At 39.0% G+C, this 21,119-nt stretch overlaps 1 protein-coding gene across 1 annotated transcript in view; it reads left to right on the top strand.

Moving 5' to 3' along the window:
* Positions 1–21,119, top strand: part of LOC134586122 (tudor domain-containing 6-like) — a 55,971-nt gene that overhangs the window by 468 nt on the left and 34,384 nt on the right. Inside the window, exons 2-9 of the mRNA XM_063441632.1 lie at positions 322–377; positions 529–630; positions 5,570–5,674; positions 9,748–9,858; positions 10,270–10,374; positions 14,170–14,256; positions 14,420–14,527; positions 15,626–15,712. Coding sequence (XP_063297702.1) covers positions 322–377; positions 529–630; positions 5,570–5,674; positions 9,748–9,858; positions 10,270–10,374; positions 14,170–14,256; positions 14,420–14,527; positions 15,626–15,712 — 761 coding nt within the window. The remainder of the gene's footprint in view (positions 1–321; positions 378–528; positions 631–5,569; positions 5,675–9,747; positions 9,859–10,269; positions 10,375–14,169; positions 14,257–14,419; positions 14,528–15,625; positions 15,713–21,119) is intronic.

Raw genomic sequence — 21,119 nt, 5'->3', positions numbered from 1 at the left:
AGTGTATGAGGAGTGCTCAAAGCAGGTACCTAGCCTCCGGAATCTTTTTATTTAAAATGTCTTTGTCTATCCCACCTAATGTGGAACTAGTTGTTTTAGAAAACAAGTGTAGTGAAAAGCCAGTATGGCTGTAAGGAATACAGTACAATAAACATTTTCTGGCAAACTTACCAGTAATTACAGAAAATCCAGCACCAGTTGCCCTTTTTGTCAGTGAGTGCACGTCATGTCTGTGAGCCGGAACCTGAAGATTTAAGAAGTGTGGGTATTCAGGCTGAGTGTGGTTCATTGTGCTTAGTTTTGTGTTATTGGTCATTCCAGTTTAATTAGGTTTGACAATCTTCTTTCAGAATACATTTTCTACATTTATTCAAATGGTAAAATATTTCCAAAGTAATGAATCACTTCCACTTACGCCTTCTTACTGTCCAGTAAAATTCTTCTTTGTTAAACCTTTTCTTTGTGTGTTCCTTGTATTGAATATTTTTTTTACCAAGTAGGCGCTTCTATAAAATGTTTTACTTCCAGATATCAATGAATCTTCCGAGGACCCAGCACCAGATATTGACAATGAAACAAATCCTATCTGTGATCAAGAAACAGTTGATCCGGAATTTGTAAACAACCAAGGTGAGTCTCGTTCAGTTGTATTTTTCCTGTCTGTTATAAATAGTAGACCTTTTCTGAACATTTCTAATGATGATAGCTATGTGTATTTGTCATATTTTCTGTGGTTAGAGCATGTAGGATTTTGACCTCTTAAGGACTGAGCCAAATGTACACGTTGTGATCAAAACAAAACCTATTATGTGCACCCACACTTATATGTAATTTTATTCAGGGGAAACATCAAATATTTTGATATGAAACATAATTTAATATGAATAAAATATATTTTAAAAAAAATGGGAGAAAATAAGAATTTAAGTTATTTATTTTTTTTACGTGACATTTTAACTGTAAATGTGATAATACTGTTTGCTTTTACTGCAATAAAATACACATTTGTATTCAGCAATGTCTCACGCGTAAAACAGTACCCCCTATATACAGGTTTTATGGTGTTTTGGGAAGTTACAGGGTCAAATATAGCGTGTTACATTTTTCATTTTTTTCACATTGAAATTCGCCAGATTGGTTACGTTGCCTTTGAGACTGTATGGTAGCCCAGGAATGAAAATGAACCCCTATGATGGCTTACCATTTGCAATAGTAGACAACCCAAGGTATTGCAAATGGAGTATGACCATTCTTATTTAGTAGCCACTTGGTCACAAACACTGGCCAAAGTTAGTGTTAATATTTGTGTGTGAAAAATGCAAAATATGTTTATATATAGTGATAAATACTATGTATATAGAGATATATATTATTTATTCATGTATTTTGATATCAATATATATTAATTTTAAAATACAGTTAGAACGAATTTACACATATATTTTTTTTTATTTAATTTTTAACGTATTTACATATTATAATTATATAATTATATATATTTACTCAGTATCATTCTGCGTGTATTTTGATATCAATCTATATTAAAATACACTTGGACAGTGTGTGTGTATGTATATGTGTATGTATGTGTGTGTGTAATATATATATATATATATATATTTTAAACTGTAACTAACATTTATTTTACTATTTACAGGCAGCAGGGGGAGTGCCTGTAATGACAGGTACTCCCCCTGCTGCCTGTAAATAGTAAAATAAATGCTGGCATTGCTATAGATGGCTAAGCCGTCCATATTATCGCGAAGTCCTTGCGATCACATGGCCCAGGGGGGCCAGAAAGGAAGGAGGGCGACTCCCTGGGCTACCAGGTGAGTCCCCACGGCGTGGCATTGCCGGCAACCGGGTAAGTACATAGGACGGCTTGGGCATTTACAGCCGGGTCCCCAAGGACGGCACAGAACGCCCACCGTCCTTAAGGTGTTTATTTATTTTTGTAAACTTTTTTTTTCAATTTATTTTTTATATAATTATATATTTATCATTCTACGTGTATTTTCAATTATATTAATATTAAAATACACTTTTATTAATGGTTTATGTATGTGTTTATGCATATAAAAGTACTTGGATCATTATATACACACTGTTCCAAATTATTGTGCAAATTATATTTTTCTCATTTGCCTAAATAATTGATGTAAATAACAGTCAGCATAATTCTCATGTTATCAACTATTAAGAGTACAATTCAAATTTTATTGAACAAACCGAATGATAACAGTATTTTTTTAAACATAAAAAAAACTTACAATGCACTGTTCAAATTATTACGTACAGTAAGTTTCAAAGCACTTTATAGGTTGTAAAGAACTGAGAATTGTCATTTGTTGTGTTGCAGCATATTTACTGCAATCAAAAGCTATTTCAATCAAACTTATAACAACATTTTAACTTTTTAAACATTTTAACAGGTCATGTTACATTTTAACATAGGACCCCTTATTTGATAGCAGCTTCACAAGTCTTGCATCCATAAAACTTGTGATTTTTTTGGGACAGTTTCCGCTTTAATTTGTTTGCAAGATGTCAGAATAGCCTCCCAGAGCTGCTGTTTGGATGTAAACTACCTCCCACCCTCATAGATTCTTTTGCTTGAGGATGCTCCAAAGGTTCTCAATAGGATTGAGGTCAGGGGAGGATGGAGGCCACACCATGACTTTCTCTTTTTATCCCCATTGCAACCATTGATGCAGAGGTATTGTTTGCAGCATGAGATGGTGTATTGTCATGCATGAAGATGATTTTATAACGGAAAGCATAGTTCTTCCTTCTGTACCAGGGAAGAAAGTGGTCAGTCAGAAATTCCACGTATTTTGCAGAGGTCATCTTTACACCTTCGGGGACCGACCAGCTCTCTTCCTATGATTCCGGCCCAAAACATGACTCCACCACCGCCTTGGTGATGTTGCAGCCTAGTTGGAACAGGGTTGCCATCCACCAACCATCCACAACTCCATCCATCTGGACCATCCAGGGTTGCACGGCACTCATCAGTGAACAGGACTGTTTGAAAATTAGTCTTCATGTATTTTTTTGCCCAATGCATCCATTTCTGCTTGTGAGCATTGGTTAGTGGTGGCCGAATAGAAGGTTTATGCACAGTTGCAAGACTCTGGAGGACTCTACACCTTGATGTCCGTGGGACTCCAGAGGCACCAGCAGCTTCAAATATCTGTTTGCTGCTATGTAATGGTATTTTAGCAGCTGCTCTCTTGATCCGATGCATGGATCTGGCAGAAATCTTCCTCAATGTGCCTTTATCTGCACAAACCCGTCTGTGCTCTGAATCAGCCACAAATCTCTTAATAGTGCGATGATCACGCTTAAGTTTTCGTGAAATATATAATGTTTTCATACCTCGTCCAAGACATTGAACTATTTCACTCTTTTCGGCAGCAGAGAGATCCTTTTTCTTCCCCATATTGCATGAAAATGGTGCTCTGCTTAATAATGCGGAACACGCTCCTTTAGTAGTTTTTCCTTAAATTGCTCACCTGGCAATCTAATTATCACAGGTGCCAGAGATTATTTTCAGCGATCAAAAGAGCCCTGAGACACAATGCCATCCATGAGTTAAACTGAAAAACAAAATATAAAATTTTTGTGATACTTATATAGAATTTGCATACTAATTTGGAACAGGGTGTATATGTATGTATTATATATGATCCAAGTACTTTTATTTACTTTATTAAACTTTTTATTAACTTTTGTTAACTTTAAAAACTTTTTTGCAGGCAGTAGGGGGACTGCCTGAGAGCTCCCTCTGCATAAGCCGGCTATTCCGGCAATGTGATCGCAAAGACCACACGATCACATGGCTGGGGGAGACGGGAGGCGAATCGGGTAGTGGGGGTCTGCCTGGGAGCTCAGGATCGCGACCGCCATCGGGGGAGCGACGGGGACCCGGTAAGTACAAAGGACAGCGGGGACGTTCTATGCTGCCGTTTAGGACCGCCCCATAAAGAACGCCGTCCTTAAGGGGTTAATATTTTACTGAACATCTGCAGACTATGGTATTATGAAACTGTACATGATCTTTTTTTTAATTTATTTTTTATTTTCTCTATATGGGGCAAAATATGCTTTTCTGTGTTTCAACTTCCAGGTTTCAAAAATTGAGGTGCACATTAAATTCGATTGGATTCAAAGAAATACGAAGTGTGTGTGTGTGTGTGTGCGCGTGTGTATAATTTATTAGAAATTCGAATTTCTGCACTCCAACCTTCAAATAGTGTAGCCTGGTGCCTAGTAACAATATAATATAAAAATGAACCAATACCGGCACTCTAGGTCTTCCAAAAATTGCTTGTTTATTTTCTGTCAATCCAGAGGGTCAACGTTTCAGCTCCCGTTTGGAGCTTTTGTCTGGACACATCAAAATCATATCACATAATGACAGGCTTAGACTTAAAATCATAACAAACACTCGCCTACTAAGCTGCTCCTTGTTTCTCCTGATGCCTGGCATCTGTCCTGCGCAACTGTGCGTGCGTGCAAATACTGGAGTCACCTCCTCGACACGAATCAGCTAGGACCCCTCACATAACACGGCTACATCACGTTGCCATAGAGTAACCCTGTGGTTATAGGCAATAGTGTGTTTACGTAAGCCATGGAGAGAATCCCTCCTCTCTTTTGAAATAGGTCCGCCCAAAAGATGACGTGTGGCTGTACTCCTCACTCTAACTGCCAGGACCGCCGTGCATGAGGAGATAGATACAATGTAAAGACACACTTCTCGATATCCGTTATTAAATATTGGACTATATAAACATAATCTTTCACAACCGTATGTAAAAGGAGCTTTTACTGTCTTCTGTGTAGAGAGCCTTAAGAACTATTCTGAGTAGGACAATAATAGGTATATTATATCATATGTAAAGAGACAGTGTACAGTGGCAAAAAATATTATATATATATATATATATATATATATATATATATATGTCAATTATGTGTAGTAATATAAAGGTGACTGACTTGTGTTTATCCTATCTAATCTGTAATGAATAAGCTGAATATGTATTGTTATGCATAGTGAAAAAACAGACTACATGAAGAATAATTGTAAAAATTATTGTGGGACCTGTGGAATTACTCTATTCCTATTAAAAGAAGTGGGTCTATACATTTAAAGAAACTAATGAAAGTGTCATAGGATATTCATAGCATTATTAATATTCTCCATATTCAAATGGCACCCTATTAACTATGAAACTTTCATTGGTTTCTTTAAATGTATAGACCCACTTCTTTTAATAAGAATAGAATGTGTCCTGATGAAAGCTGTGAGCTGAAAAAAAAACGGGAGCTGAAACGTTGACCCTCTGGATTGACAGAAAATAAACAAGCGGTTTTTTTTTTTTTGGGGAAGACCTAGAGTGGATTACTACATACATAGCTGGAGTAAGCACTGAGGGGGTATTTTACGTCCATACGATGAGAACTGGAGTGGTAAACTTGTGAATTTAGATAGTGTGTGTGTGTGTGTTCTACAGAAACATCCCCTGCAATAATATTAAGAAACATATGCTGTGCTTTACAGAGGTTGCTGTGTACTCAGAGAGCTACATGCCCCTGGACAGCTCTGAAGATGTGTATGTTGTTTGCAAACTGGAAGTATCATGTCCGAGCACCACAGAAAATGACGGTCAGTTTAATGCACAGTTTACTTTATCTGTAACCAAGTGTGTTGCTCTAGTGTTAGCCAGCTATACTATTCCAATCAGATATGGTAATATCATCTGTGAATTCACTTGATAAATATGTATCCATTACATTTTATGTATAAACTGTTCATTCTTCTGTTGAATTATAACAGTATATGTAACAGTAACAGTAATTATAACAGTATATGTAACAGTAACAGTAATTATAACCGTATATGTAACAGTAACAGTAATTATAACAGTATATGTTTAATGTTTCTCAAGATAAGATCACTTGCTTCCGTTGGTTCCCATTTTGCCTTCTGCAAGCGTTACAGGAATATTCTATGTAATTTTTCTCACAGTATTACTTTTTTAATGCATTAGGTAGGTAATAAAAAAAAAATGGCAACAACTGAAATAAAAAAAGATTTTAAAAACATGAAGCGATACCTTCCCAGCTGAATCCCTGTTTAGTAGGCCCATCCCAAACCATCACACCAATCAGGTGCATCTAATTCTGGTCTAAGTAGGTGGATCTTCTATAAACTCTTACTTGTTGTGGGCATGAAAAAAGTAACTATTTCCCTATTTATTGGGGTGAATACCACAACAAAGGTTAAACAAACAAAATAACTTGTCTCAGCTGCACTTTTTTTGTGGTGAATTCAGTGCATGCTGCACACATGAAAAACAAGAAAAAATAAATAAACAAACTAAGCCAAATAGTCTCAAATGATGTGCTCCTATATGGGGATAGCCACTGCTACTAAACTATCGTGTATATACTCGAGTACAAGCCGAGTTTTTCAGTACATTTTTTGTGCTGAAAAACCCCAACTCGGCTTATACTCGAGTCAATTGTCTGTATTATGGCAATTTGCATTGCCATAATACAGACTGGGGGCTGTGGGGGCTGCAGAGAGATGTTACTTACCTTTCCTGCAGCTCCTGTCAGCTCTCTCCTCCTCCGCCGGTCCGTTCAGCTCTTCTGTCAGCTCACAGTGTAAATCTTGCGAGAGATTTACACTGGGAGCTGACCGAGGTGCTGAACGGACCGGCGGAGGAGGAGAGAGCTGACAGGAGCTGCAGGAAAGGTAAGTAACATCTCTCTGCAGCCCCCACAGCCCCCTCCTACACAGTGCCCATCCACTGGACCACCAGGGAAGGAGAGCCCCCCTCCCTGGCCAGCTAGCAAGCAGGGAGGGGGGACGAAAAAATGTGTATATATATTAATAATAATAAAAAAAATAAAAATAAAAAATAATAATAAAATAAAAAAATGTAATGAAACAAAAAAAATATTAAAATAATAATTAAAAAATAAAAATGCCCACCCCCCACCAAGGCTCTGCATCACACTCTGCATTACACACACACATACACACACTGCATTCATACACACACTGCATTCATACACACACTGCATTCATACACACACTGCACTCATACACACACACTGCACTCATACACACACACTGCACTCATACACACACACTGCACTCATACACACACACTGCACTCATACACACACACACTGCATTCATGCACACACACTGCATTCATGCACACACACTGCATTCATGCACACACACTGCACTCATGCACACACACTGCACTCATGCACACACACTGCACTCATACACACACACTGCACTCATACACACACACACTGCATTCATACACACACACTGCACTCATACACAGCATTCTCATACACACACTGCACTCATACACACACACTGCACTCATACACACACACTGCACTCATACACAGCATTCTCATACACACACACTGCACTCATACACACAGCATTCTCATACACACACACACACTGCATTCATATACACACTGCACTCATACACAATGCACTCATACACACACTGCATTCTCATACACACACACTGCATTCATTATATACACACACTGTAAATAAATATTCAATTAATATAATTTTTTAAGGATCTAATTTTATTTAGAAATTTACTAGCAGCTGCTGCATTTCCCACCCTAGTCTTATACTCGAGTCAATAAGTTTTCCCAGTTTTGGGGGGTAAAATTAGGGGCCTCGGCATATATTCGGGTCGGCTTATACTCGAGTATATACGGTACTAAAAAGCTCACCAACAAAAAAATGGTCTAAATCGGTAATTGTTACACCAGGCAACAGTAAAGGAATAGTGTGTTTAATACACTTATCAATACAATAAAACGTATTTAAATAATACAAAATATATGTTTATCATGGATGTACAAAGAATTACTGCACAACAAAAAACTCCCTACTGTATAACAACTGAGACATGAAAAGTGTTGCCCATTAACTTATCAGAATAGCACAGTTTTTATCTAGAGATTCCAGGACCTCTAGTGGAGGAATTGTGGATTTCAAGTTTCTGTGATTTGATAAACTGTGAAATCCAGTGAGTTCAATAGCTCAATCTCACTGTTAATGGACAGTTTGACATGTGTCTTGTTATTTATATAGCGCCAGCAAACTCCATAGCCCTGTACAATGGGTGGACTAACACACGTAATTGACAAGATGGACGCACAGGAACAGAGGGGCTGAGGGCCCTGCTCAATGAGTTTACACGCTAGAGGGAGTGTGGACTTATGCTTATATCAGATATAATAGACATGTGCAGGATGTACCAAATGCGTATTGCAAGTAGATGCATCCATAGCAGAGTGTCTAAAAAAGTATATTTAACTTGATTCTTTCGTACAAATAGCAAAGTTGTGGTCAGATTACACTGAATAGCAATGTACATGTTATATATATATATATATATATATATATATATATATATATATATATATAACCTCTAGTACTAACCATTGTGAGCTAATGCATTTAACTCAGTTTGAACAATGAGATACAGTATAGCTAAACGTTGTAACAAAGTATCGGTTTGCTAGTAATTAGTCCGTAGATACACTTGGTGTTAATAATAGCAAATGCTGCAAAGGAAGTGTAAAGTCAGAGCAGATGAGAAGCAGATTCTGTTAGATATCCCTACTGTGCCTTCAAGGGCACCCCTTTCAAAAGGTTATCCCTATGTCTAATGACATTAGCTCTGCAGATAACCACCATTTAACAGCACCACATTAAATTAAAAGGAATATAATCAAAGTGTGATCTTTTTATGTGACAGTTGTAAATACCACAGTGATCATCACATAATTGTGCAGTGCATATTAGGGAGGTATTAATCCTCCTGATGGTAACAGAAGGTCCAGAAAGATTATGCTGAAGTGACTGTACTGGACCCCTGCCGGGCGTTTCGCCACTTTTGCTCTTCAAAGGGGATATGTTTGGCATGTTTTGTATAGCACAGTATGTAAATTAAAGTACAAGAAACTAGAAAGTATTTTAAAATCTATTTGGTTGGGCTAAAGTAAAGAAGTGACGGTTCTGATTTAAATGGACACTCTCTAAGCACCAAAACCGCTATAGATGAATGCTTTGTGTGTAGATGCTGTTTTGGCTCTTTGACTGCTTAGACCGTCCCTATTTATGACATATATGCCAAACCCAGTTATTTTGCTTGCTCTACCTTTCCGTGAAAGGGTATTTAAGAAACCCATACAGGCCAGAAAATTTAATGAAAAACTAAAATTTTGTACACTCTTAGTATTTTATAACATTTTTAAGCACTCCTTAAACATGGTCATTGCCTATTACTGTGGTGACCAAAGGTGTATCCCTGTAATAAAAATAATTTACAGTGCTTTGAGACTATGTACTGAGAGGCCACCAAAAGATTCTCACTGCATACACAAGTGATTTCCATGAGACAAGATAATGAAAATGTGGGTAATGACAGTAGATTTGCTCTGTGGTATGATTCTCCGAGCTTCCAGCAATGGCATCACAAGTGTTTATTTTTTTAAATGCAGTGAAACACATGACTGACTTCAAATTACAGGTAGTTTGATATAATAAATCTTCACAATGTAGGCACAAGTAATCAGGATATTATTGCTCATACTTTTACTCTATAATGTATATACCTATCTTCCTATGAGGATTGCTGCCTTTGTTTTACTCCAAGTCAAATTTACTTTTAGACTTTGAAGTGGATACTTTGAGATCAATGCCAGTTGACAAAACTGAAAATGTCTATACATATGATGTCTGTGATCCAGAAGCAAGTGATCTAGAACAAATTAATAATCAAGGTGAGTTTAATTTAATGCTTTCCTAGTGTAGGTTCTAGGCACCCACTATACACAAAACCCATGATACTGCTAAACGGTTTAGCAGAGATATCAGTGACAGTGTGAAGAAGGAGCTCTTCACCGTGTGCCATACCAATTCATATCAGGGACCGGCAGCAGCCAATCTCTGCTTGCCACTGATGTGGCCTGAAGTAGCAGCGTTGCATGCTACCAGGGCAGAGCATCTCTCTTAAATGGCAAGTAAAACATGTAGAAGTGATACAGGCTCTAGTAATCATAAGCATTTCAATTAGTTTGAGCTTAATGTACCACGCCAGTCGTGTCCTTCCGGTCTCGTTTGCTTTATTTACTGATTGTTTTTTTTTTATTTTTTTTAAACCATCTCTCCTGAATGAATACTTTTATTTCCAGATTTCTTGGTATGTACAGAGATCCCAATGCCCGTAGATAGCACTGTCAATTTGTTCACAAGTGAAATCTGTGGTTCTGAACCTGGTGATATAGTTGAAAGTTCAGGTGAGCTGCCTTCATACATTATATTGCCTCTATATCTGATTTTGCCCTCAATGTGTTTTTATTTTTTGTTTTTTTTAATATATATTTCGATATGGTTATGTCCTAAAACCTTTTACATGCTTTAGTTATTTTCCGTTGCACTATACTGAACATGCTGTTCACATCTTCATTCAGACATAGATGAATACACTGAAAGCCTGGCACCAGTTTATTACATATAAATTGTGTACTGGTGTACACGTTTTATGGGGTTTTGGAAAGTTACAGGGTCAAATATCGGACTTGCAAATTAAATTCTCTGGTATTTCTGCCTGGGCTGTCAGCCAGATCACCCAATATAGAATTTAACATAAATAATATCATACACTTAGAATGAAATGATATATATATATATATATATATATATATATATATATATATTTATATATATCTCATAGTAAACCCCTGCACTCCAAATGAAAAAATATAAATATACCTGGTGCTCTGGTGGCTCAAATGTAGAAAATAGCAAAAACCGGCACTCATGGATTTTGTTCAAAGTTATTTTACTGTTGAAGAAATTCAACGTTTCAGCTCCTCTAGGGAGCTTTCATCAGGACATATACAATCAAAATATGACAAACAGTTATATAGGGGAAAAAGTGAATAAATAATTAGGGTACTTACATACAGCTGGCTATCAGGGGCTGCTCGTTGCCGTTTGCCGCCAAGTGTGTCAAGACCGGAGTCATTTCCGGGTTGGTCACCTGACCACTGCCCACTATCTGATTGGACAGAATACGTAGGTATTCCAAAACCCCATAAAACCTGTACATGCGGGGGGTAGTCTACTCGTGAGACATCGCTGAAGTATTTTTGCTGCGTTTTAGACCCGTAAAACATATGACAACGAGAACATCGGTGAAAGTTAAATTTTTGTGTGAAAATGCAAAAAAACAAACATGAAAACTAACTTTGACCAGAGTTTGTGACTAAGTGGCTACTAAAACTGACTGGACATACCGGATTTTGAATATCCTATGCCGCCAGTAGGGGCATGTCTTCTAAACAGTGAGCAGCCTGTGGCTGCTCACTGTTAAAAAAAAAAAAAAAAAAACACACACAAAAAACACACTAGTAGCCCCCTGCCACCCGGGGGCCATAAATAACAATAAGGGGGGGGACACCTACTGTCCTCCCCCCCAGCCCCCACCCATGGGCGGCGGGTGGGGGCCCTAAATAATGGGTCACAGGCTGCTCACTGTTTACTAGACATGCCCCTACTTGCGATATTGCGAGTAGGGGCAGAATTTACTAATACTAATTAATTTTTACTTCGTATTGGTAAAGTTGGATAAAAGACCAATTTAGGTCTTTCAAGCCTTTTTTAGATAACTCCCTGATACCGTGGGAATTAGGGAGCTATCTACTAAGCGGCTGCAATAATGAAATTCCGATCAGAACAAAGCCCAGAATTGCGTCCTAACATGAATGATCAAACTTTTCTTGTTATGTTAGGACGAAATTCAGTAGTTTCGCCGGTGTTATGTTATTATTTATATAGTGCCAACAAATTCCGCAGCGCTTTACAGTGGGTGGACGAACAAACATGTAGTTGTAAGCAGACAAGTTGGACACACAGGAACAGAGGGGTTGAGGGCTCTGCCCAATGAGCTTACATGCTAGAGGGAGTGGGGTAAAGTGACACAAAAGGTAAGGATAGTATTCAACTAATGACCGTTGCAAGAGAGGAATCAGTCTGGCGCTATTAACAGTTTAATTGATACGCTTTCATGCAGAAGTAGGTTTTTAATATTTTTTTAAAGGAGTGGAGACTGGGTGAGCATCTAACGGCGGAGGGAAGTGAGTATTACAGGAAGGATGCAGCCATCGAGAAGTTTTGAAGGCGAGCATCCAAGGTGGGAGTACGGACAGAAGATAGACGCAATTCTTCAGCGGAGGCGTAAGGGCCTAGCGGGACATAATTGTGTATTACGAAGTATAGATAGGTGGGAGCGGCATTATGTAGAGATTTGAAAGCAAGAACCAGAATTTTAAATAGAGCCCTATATCTTATAGGAAGCCAATGTAGAAATTGACAGAAGGGGGAGGTGCGGGCGGGCAGGAAGATGGGCCTGGCTGCCGCACTCATTATGGCCTGTAACTGTGCAAGTTGGGAGCGCGTAAGCCCACTGAGATGTGGATTACAGTAGTCCAGGCGAGTGAGGACAGTGGAATGGACCAGCACCTTAGTCGCATCTGGCGTTAAGTAGGGTCGGATGCACGCAATGTTTTTGAGATGGAAGTGGCAGGATTTGATGATAGACTGAACATGAGGTGTGAAGGAGAGGTCGAAGAAAAAGAGAACACCTAGGCAGCGAGCCTGCGTGGTGGAGCTGATGGTAGCACCGTTGACTTGGAGGGAGACAGACACGAATTTCAGTTTTGGTCACGTTTAATTTAAGGAAGTGGGCAGCCATCCAGTTAGAAATAGCAGAGAGGCAGTCAGAGGGACTAGTCAAGAGGGACATGGAGAGATCAGGAGAGGACAGGTAGATTTGCGTGTCATCTGCATAGAAATTATATTGGAAGCCAAAGGAACTAATGAGTTTACCAAGGGAGGCAGTATAGATGGAGAACAGTAGGGGACCAAGGACTGAGCCTTGGGGGACACCAACAGAGAGGAGTTGGGGAGAAGAAGCAGAGCCAGAGAAAGAAACACTGAAAGAGCGCTGGGAGAGGTAGGAGGAGCACCAGGTTAGAACAATATCTTGTAGACCGATATTTCAGAGGATGAGAAGAAGCTGTTGATGATTAACAGTGTCAAAAGCCGCAGAAAGGTCAAGGAGAATAAGGATAGAGTAGTGACCACGAGATTTTGCAGTGAGTTGTTCCGTCTAAGATCACGGAGGAAAGGTAAGAATTGTAGGAAATTTGCTTTGACCATAGGAAACTGGGCACACTTTGTTTCTCTGCTGGTCAAGCGTAGGAAACCTCCATAAGACAAAGTAGTCCCTACTTTGTCTTATGTTTTAAAGAAAAGTAGAGCAGATAGGAAGAAATGAACAGATCCTGACATGGAGAGAAGAGGAATCAATTAAAGAAAGGCAAGTTCAGCATGGCAGTGCCGATTTAAGGTGTTAAATCATCAAACAGGCTATTTAAAGCATGAATTCTATTTATTTCTTGTGCCATTTCAATTCATACCAGGGACTGGTAGCAGCCAATCGCTGCTTGCTCCCGCTGCTATGGCCAGAAGCAAAGCATAGCTCCACTGTTGCAATTTAATCATAGGGGGTCAGGCTGCAGGCTGCCATGACCGAACATCTCTGCTAAATGGTAAATAAAGCATTTAGCAGTGATACGTGACCCAGTGCATCTAGGCTTCATAACCATTTCAGTCAGTTGATTGAATTTCCAGTTTAGTGTATAACCTCAAAGATGTCCTTCCTATCTTAAATGTATCTTTATTTACAGCTTCAAATACATGTATTCCTGTCCTCTATTGTGTGTGTATATAATACCGTTTCTGTTTGGGTTAGAGCCCTCCTCTTTCCTTTAAATTTAGTTGAAGTGTTTGTCCAGTTATATTTGAACCTATTAACTATGTGAATTTTATTCATGTAAGTAATTACTCCTAAATACAAATAATGGTTTGCATTCTTTAATACAAATATGATTTAATCTACAGTATGATATATTCTTTAAGTGCTTTATTTCAGTCTTCAGTTTTATTTTTAAAAAATGCCAATTTTTTGCTGTTTTTCTTCATGTTGCAGTATTTAAACCATCTCTGCTGAATGTTTTTACTTCCAGATTTCCCAATAACAGTAGATAGCACTGGCAATTTGTTTACAAGTGATATCTGTGGAGCTGAAGCTGATGTTCTATTTGAAAGTTCAGGTGAGCTGTCTGCATACTATTGCCTCTATTTCTCTGATTATTTGTCCCTCAGTGGTGTTTTAATTTTTTTTTTTTGCTCTTTTTAGAGTTAGGGAAGTATTTCTTACAAGATTTGACTTCATTTTTGCACTATACTGAACACCTCTTTTGCTTTAACTTTCAGACATAGATGAATGTACTGAAACCCTGGCACCTGGTGATTACACGGAAACCGTATACGCTTATGTCTATGATCCAGAAGCTTGTGATGTAGAAGTATCAGATAATCCAGGTGAGTTTATTGCACTTCTTCTGCAGTGTACTTTTTAGGATTCCACAGAACAATGCAGGCCCCTGCAGGAAGCCCCCAAGCTGTCTTGTCTGGACCATAATCAATAAAGTTCTAATTGGTCAGCAGAATGTTCTTACAAACTGTGTCATAATTTACGTTTTAAATAATCTACTTGACAATTCAAATGCAATAATTCCAGTTATTTCTTCTTTTTACTTAATTTTGATTATTGTATCCTATTGCTTTAGGCAAAAATGAAAAGGGCTATTTCAGGTCTATCAGACTTGTATAGTTTAGAAATAAACACAATACATTTTAGAGAAATAAAAAAGTTTTCCTTTCTTCTTATGTTACTGTTAGTGACTCTGTCAGTATTTTAACTTTGCCAGGAAAATCTAAAATATAAAGTCGTGTTCTGCAATGTAATTTCATTTATAAGAGTGGATTTTTGGCACATAGTTGAGCTTTTAAACCGCTACTACCTTCCACATCTTGTCATTTCCCATAAGCTGCCACTCACAACAGCTGATGGGAACCGGAATCATCTCATAATGTGCAGTATATGCCTATATCATATAATTTTACATGCAATACCTTTTGAGAACCTTGCAGGCTGCTCCATAGAACTCTATTTGTTTTTCTTTTGTGAATTTGGTGAGAGTTCACTGGTGATGTGGTCCTCCGGCATCTTCATCTACCAAATAATGTTGGAGCTAAACTAAAACATGAGTGTTAATGATGGAGCTAAACTGAAGAGGGTTTTGCCAGCTAAATATAATTCCCTAAACCCTCTCCTATGCATGAATCCTCCCAAACACCCCTTCAAAATACTTGATTCCCTTACTTCCCTTTGTGTCCCTCATTAGATTTTGAGCTTGCTTAAGCCCCCTTCAATACTGTAGAATTAAATGCTTCTCTTGTTTCCTATTCTACAGTGCGGCAGAATATTTTGGCAATTATATAAATCATTCTAATTGTAAAAAGATCCCCATAAGTGACAGTGCCATTTTACCTTAACTTGAGAATATATTTGCAGCATTGTGGTTACACTTTCAAACACCATTTAAATCAACTCTGCAATTATTTAATTTGTTCTAGATTCACTGGTGTTTTCAGAGTGTTCACCATCAGTAGAGGAGAGCCGTCATGTGTACGATAGTGATGCTGATAAAAGCATTTATCAAGGTAAACTTTCTTCAATGGATCATGTTCATATTTCAAATACTGCCCCTTGTGTGTCACTGGCTAGAATTGTTATGTGTTTGTTTTGTTTCTTTTTGCTCTGAGAGTGTTAAGCACAATATTACACAAGTATAAATTCATTTTCATATTTTGAAGCATATACTAGCAGCCTAGCACCAGTAGGTGACTCTGACATTCTCTATATGGGTAATATATAAGTTCCAGAAGCTGGTTCCCCCCCCCCCCCCCCAAAAAAAAAAGGGGTAAACTATCTCCATATTTGCTTCCACACTTGCAGAAATTGCCTCAATTTGTGTCACCATCACGGCACAAAGAACAGGCCACAGAGCCCTTAACAGCAGGCCTTACTAAACTTGTTCACCTCTAAAATGGGGAGAATGCTTCAAGATCTCCTTTATGACATCCAAGCAAACGTATCAAGCCTCCCCTCAGAACTGATCGAAACGATCAATGATCTGGGTGATCAGACAAAAAAACTCAAACAAAATGGATCCCATGGCTGGCTCACAGACTCTTACAAGAGAAACAGAAATAGATACTATAGCACGTATTATTATTATTATTATTATTATTATTATTATTATTATTATTATTATTTTATTTATATAGCGCCAACAAATTCCGTAGCACTGTACAATGGGTGGACTAACAGACACATAATTGAGATCAGACCACTGGATGTACAGGAACAGAGAGGGATGAGGGCCCTGCTCGATGAGCTTATATGCTAGAGGGAGTGGGGTATAGTGACACAAAGGGTTAAAGTAGGGGAATTAAATAGTTTGTTAGAGAAGGGTTTATTGAGTGCTTGGTAGGTAATTTTTGACAGTTACAGGAAAGGAGTCATGGGGTGGGGGATGAGAAACCTGCTGACAGTTTAATTGATACGCTTTAATGAAGAAGTGAGTTTTGAAAGATTTTTTGAAGGAGTAGAGGCTGGGTGAAAGTCTGATTGAGGAGGGAAGGGGGTTCCACAGAATAGGTGCAGCCCTGGAGAAGTCTTGAAGGCGAGCGTCAGAGGTGGGGATCCGGGCAGAGGATAGGTCTTAGGCTGAGCGTAGGGGTCTCGACGGGACATACTCGTGTATGAGGGAGGATAGGTATGTTGGAGCAGCATTATGTAGGGATTTGTAAGCAAGCGCCAGAATTTTGAATTGGGCCCTATATCTAACTGGAAGCCAATGCAAGGACTGACAGAGCGTGGAGGCGTGGGAGGTGCGACCGGACAGGAAAATAAGCCTCGCAGCCGCATTCAATATAGATTGCAGCGTTGCAATCTGGGAACACGTAAGACCGGTGAGAAGGGGATTGCAGTAGTCGAGGCGAGAGAGAACAACAGCATGAACCAGTATCTTAGCCGCGTCCGGCGTTAGATATGGGCGGATGCGCGCTATGTTCTTGAGTTGGAAGCGACAGGATTTGACTATCGATTGGATATGGGGAGTAAAAGAGAGGTCAGAATCAAAAAGAACCCCTAGGCAGCGAGCCTGCGAGGTAGAGGTTATAGTAGCGCCGTTGACTTGGATGGAGACAGACACAGGAGTAGCAGCACTTGAGGGAGGAAAAACTAGAAGTTCTGTTTTGGACAGGTTGAGTTTAAGGAAGTGAGCACATGTCCACACCTAAAATGCTCATTCTACAATCTGCCAGAATTTACCAGAGTATAATGGCAACATACACATTTTCCCAGATTTCACTCAACTCAATACACTTTGCAATGGTGCAGTGACCTCAGTCCTGTCACTACTATCCTCTGTGAACACAAGATACTGTACAACTGAGGTTTCCCCAACAATCAATTCTACCACAACAACAACTTCACTGGATGAAAGGAAGAAGCTACTGTCGTTATGGAACTTTGTCCCACAATCAAAAGCATCTAGTGCCGCTTCGGCACGAAATGGGGGAGCAACCAAACCTACAAGGGAATGGAAGAAAGCAGCCTCAAGGCCCACCAGATCTAGACCTTAAAAGTTACTGGGAAAGCACATACGATGCTCAACTTTGTATCTATATATAACTATTTGCGTGTAAAGTGTTATTTATTGGTATTTCACCGTATGTTCATGTTAGACTTAATTGAGTTTAATATGCATTGACGCTCATGTACATTTAGGGGAGTCCTATTTTTTTTTCACTGCCCTCAAATATTCAGTGGGTCTCGGACTGCTGATATTATAAGTGGACCAAGACTGACTCTTACTCTGTATTATACGTCATTTGGTTTATGCAATTGTTTATTTTAACTTCTTTGACCCAGATGTGGGTCTCCCACACCAGCTCATCAAGCTAAGATACTGAAAATTTAGAAAATCTATGCATGTACATAACCTATACAATGTATAGAGCATATCGGGTCCAATGGCAAGGGAATATTTATATTTGGAATAGTACAGTCATATAGATTCTTTTCACAAATAAGCCACTCCTTAATAAGGTGGAACATATGTCCTGTGGGACTATTACATGGTCACATCACTGCCCGCTGATACTTAAGATACAGATAGGACCTCCTACCCATATATTCCATAAATAGTGTAAAAATGACTCCCTGGTGCAAGCCAGAGAAACAAAATACTGGGATTATTGTTGGTATTTATATAGCACCAGCCTATTCCGCAGCATTTTACATTAAAAAGGAAATTTAACAAATGATACAATAGCAAAGTTACATTTACAAGAGGTAGATGAGGACCCTATTAAAACGAGCTTACAGTTTAGAGGAGGTAGGGCATAGAACACAATAGCAAGGGAGAAAATGAAAATCCAGACACCTCCGCAGAATCCCTATGACTGGCTCATAAAGTTCATAGCTTATGCATCACACAAATGCAGACTATGACAGACCTAGCCGTCAGAATTGGCACACTGGAGACCTAACATAAAACCAAGCCCACACAGGATCTTCTCCAGCAAATTAAATAAGTACATCTAGAACGCACAGAATTTGTTTGGGAAACTAAAAATCCAATTTTATTCTGCAGGTAAAATACTAGGCAATAAATTAAATAAACTGTTGCGGCCATAATATCATACCATGGTTAATGTGTGCTAAATATTATGATGTCTTCTATTCTTTTTGGAAAATATGAGGCAACTCATCAGCCCTAAACAGCTGAGATTCTTCTTTTGAATACATTACAGCTACACCAAATTACACCCTCCGAAGCACTAAGGTTATTGACTCCTATTACATTGCAAGAAGTTACAACAACACTAGGGGAAAACCTCCTGGCCCCGATGGTTGCTGCTGTTAAAATTACGATTTTACGAAGGTTCTTGTATGTATCCCAAACTATCCCTTTAACATTCCTAATTAAACAGCTCAGGCAAATACTAATGTCCATCAATAATTTATTAATGCATATAACGAACACATAGTGGCAAAGAACATAATATATCGGGAGAAAAACACAGGGAGGAATGGGGGTACCAAAATTGGAGTCCTATTTCGTTTACAGCCATCAAACAATGGATAGATGTGCAGGACACTATATAGATTATCCAATAAGGATATCTCGTTTGCTATGGTCAAAAGTACCATTGACAGATTTTCCTTTGTTCCGACCAGTGGCGTCTCTAGGATTCATTTTTAGGGGGGGCACATGGTGGGCCAGGGACTAAAGTAGGGGGGCACATTTAACCCCGCCCTCGCCGCAGTTTGACCCCGCCCCTGCCGCATGTTAAGCCCCGCCCCCGACACAATGGTTTTTTTTTTTGTTTTTTTTTTAATAATCCCTGGTGGAGGATTCATTATTTTCCACCAGGGATTATTAACCCCTTAAGGACCGGACTTTTTTTGCGATGTTGTACATTTGCGACCAGGCATCTTTTTGACACTTTTGTGGTGTTTGTGTTTAGCTGTAATTTTCCGCTCTCTCATTTACTGTTCCCATACAAATTATATATTTTTTTTTTCAGGACAAAAGGGGCTTTCTTTACATACCATTATTTATATAACCTCATGTAATTTAATTTTTTAAAAATGAAAAAATATGATGAAAAATTGAAAAAAATACACGTTTTTTGAATTTTATGTGAAAAATCTTTTACTCATCTACAAAAGCGAATGAAAAAAACTGCTAAATAGATTCAAAATGTTGTCCTGAGTTCAAAAATACCCAGTGTTTACATGCTTTTTGCTATTTTTTTGCATGTTATAGGGCTATAAGTACAAGTAGGATATTGCGGTTTCAAAACATACATTTTTAAAATGTATCAATAGTGACATTGTAACACTATTATCTGTCATAAATTGCTAAATAACACCCCACATGTACATTTTTTTTAAAAAGTAGACAACCCAGGGTATTCAATATGGGGTATGTCCAGACTTTTTTAGTAGCCACTTAGTCGCAAACACTGGCCAAAGTTAGCGTTCATATTTGTTTGTGTGTGAAAAAAGTAAAAAACTAAATTGAACGCTAATTTTGGCCAGTGTTTGTGACTAAGTGGTTACTACAAAAGACTGGAAATAACCCAAGGTATTGCAAATGGGGTGTCTTCTTTTGCAAATGGTATGCCATCATGGCGGTAATTCTCATTCCTGGGCTACCATACGCTCTCAAAGGCAACGTAACCAACCTGGCCATTTTCAATGTAAAAATATTTGACCCATATATTTGACCCTGTAACTTTCAAAAACGCTATAAAACCTGTACATGGGGGGTCCTGTTCTACTCAGGAGACTTTGCTGAACACAAATATTAGTGTTTCAAAACTGGAAAATGTATCACAACAATTATATCATCAGTAAAAGTGCTGTTTGTGTGTGAAAAATGCAAAAAAAAAAGTCACTTTCACTGACAATATCATCGCTGTGATATGTTTTACTGTTTTGAATCACTAATATTTGTGTTCAGCGAAGTCTCCCGAGTAAAACAGTACCCCCCATGTACAGGTTTTAGCAGTGGCGTACACATGACCTATGGGGCCCCGGTGCGAAAATTAATCCGTGGGCCCCCCCCCCGCACGCTTACTCTGCACAGGCCGGGGCCGCAACACATGGCGGCGGGCACCTGGTCGCAGGTGTTGCAGGGTTGCGACCCCTGCGACCGCGGTATGTACACCAGTGCATGCAGATGCACACACTTAAAGGACCACTACAGACACCCAGATCACATCAGCTCAATGAAGTGGTCTGGGTGTCAGGTCCCTCTAGTTTTAACCCTGCAGCTAAAAGCATAGCAGTTTCAGAGAAACTGTTTCACTGAGGGTTAATCCAGCCTCTGGCGGCTGTCTCACTGACAGCCGCTAGAGGAGCTTCCGCGATTCTAAGACACAACGTCCATAGGAAAGCATTGAGCAATGCTTTCCTATGGGCGGTTTGAATGCGCGCACGGCTCTTGCCGTGCATGCGCATTCGGAGCTGAGCGGCGGAGGGATCCCC

Source organism: Pelobates fuscus, chromosome 2 (genome assembly GCF_036172605.1).
Source record: "Pelobates fuscus isolate aPelFus1 chromosome 2, aPelFus1.pri, whole genome shotgun sequence".
Lineage (NCBI taxonomy): Eukaryota > Metazoa > Chordata > Amphibia > Anura > Pelobatidae > Pelobates > Pelobates fuscus.
This window is presented reverse-complemented; position numbering and strand designations above follow the sequence as displayed.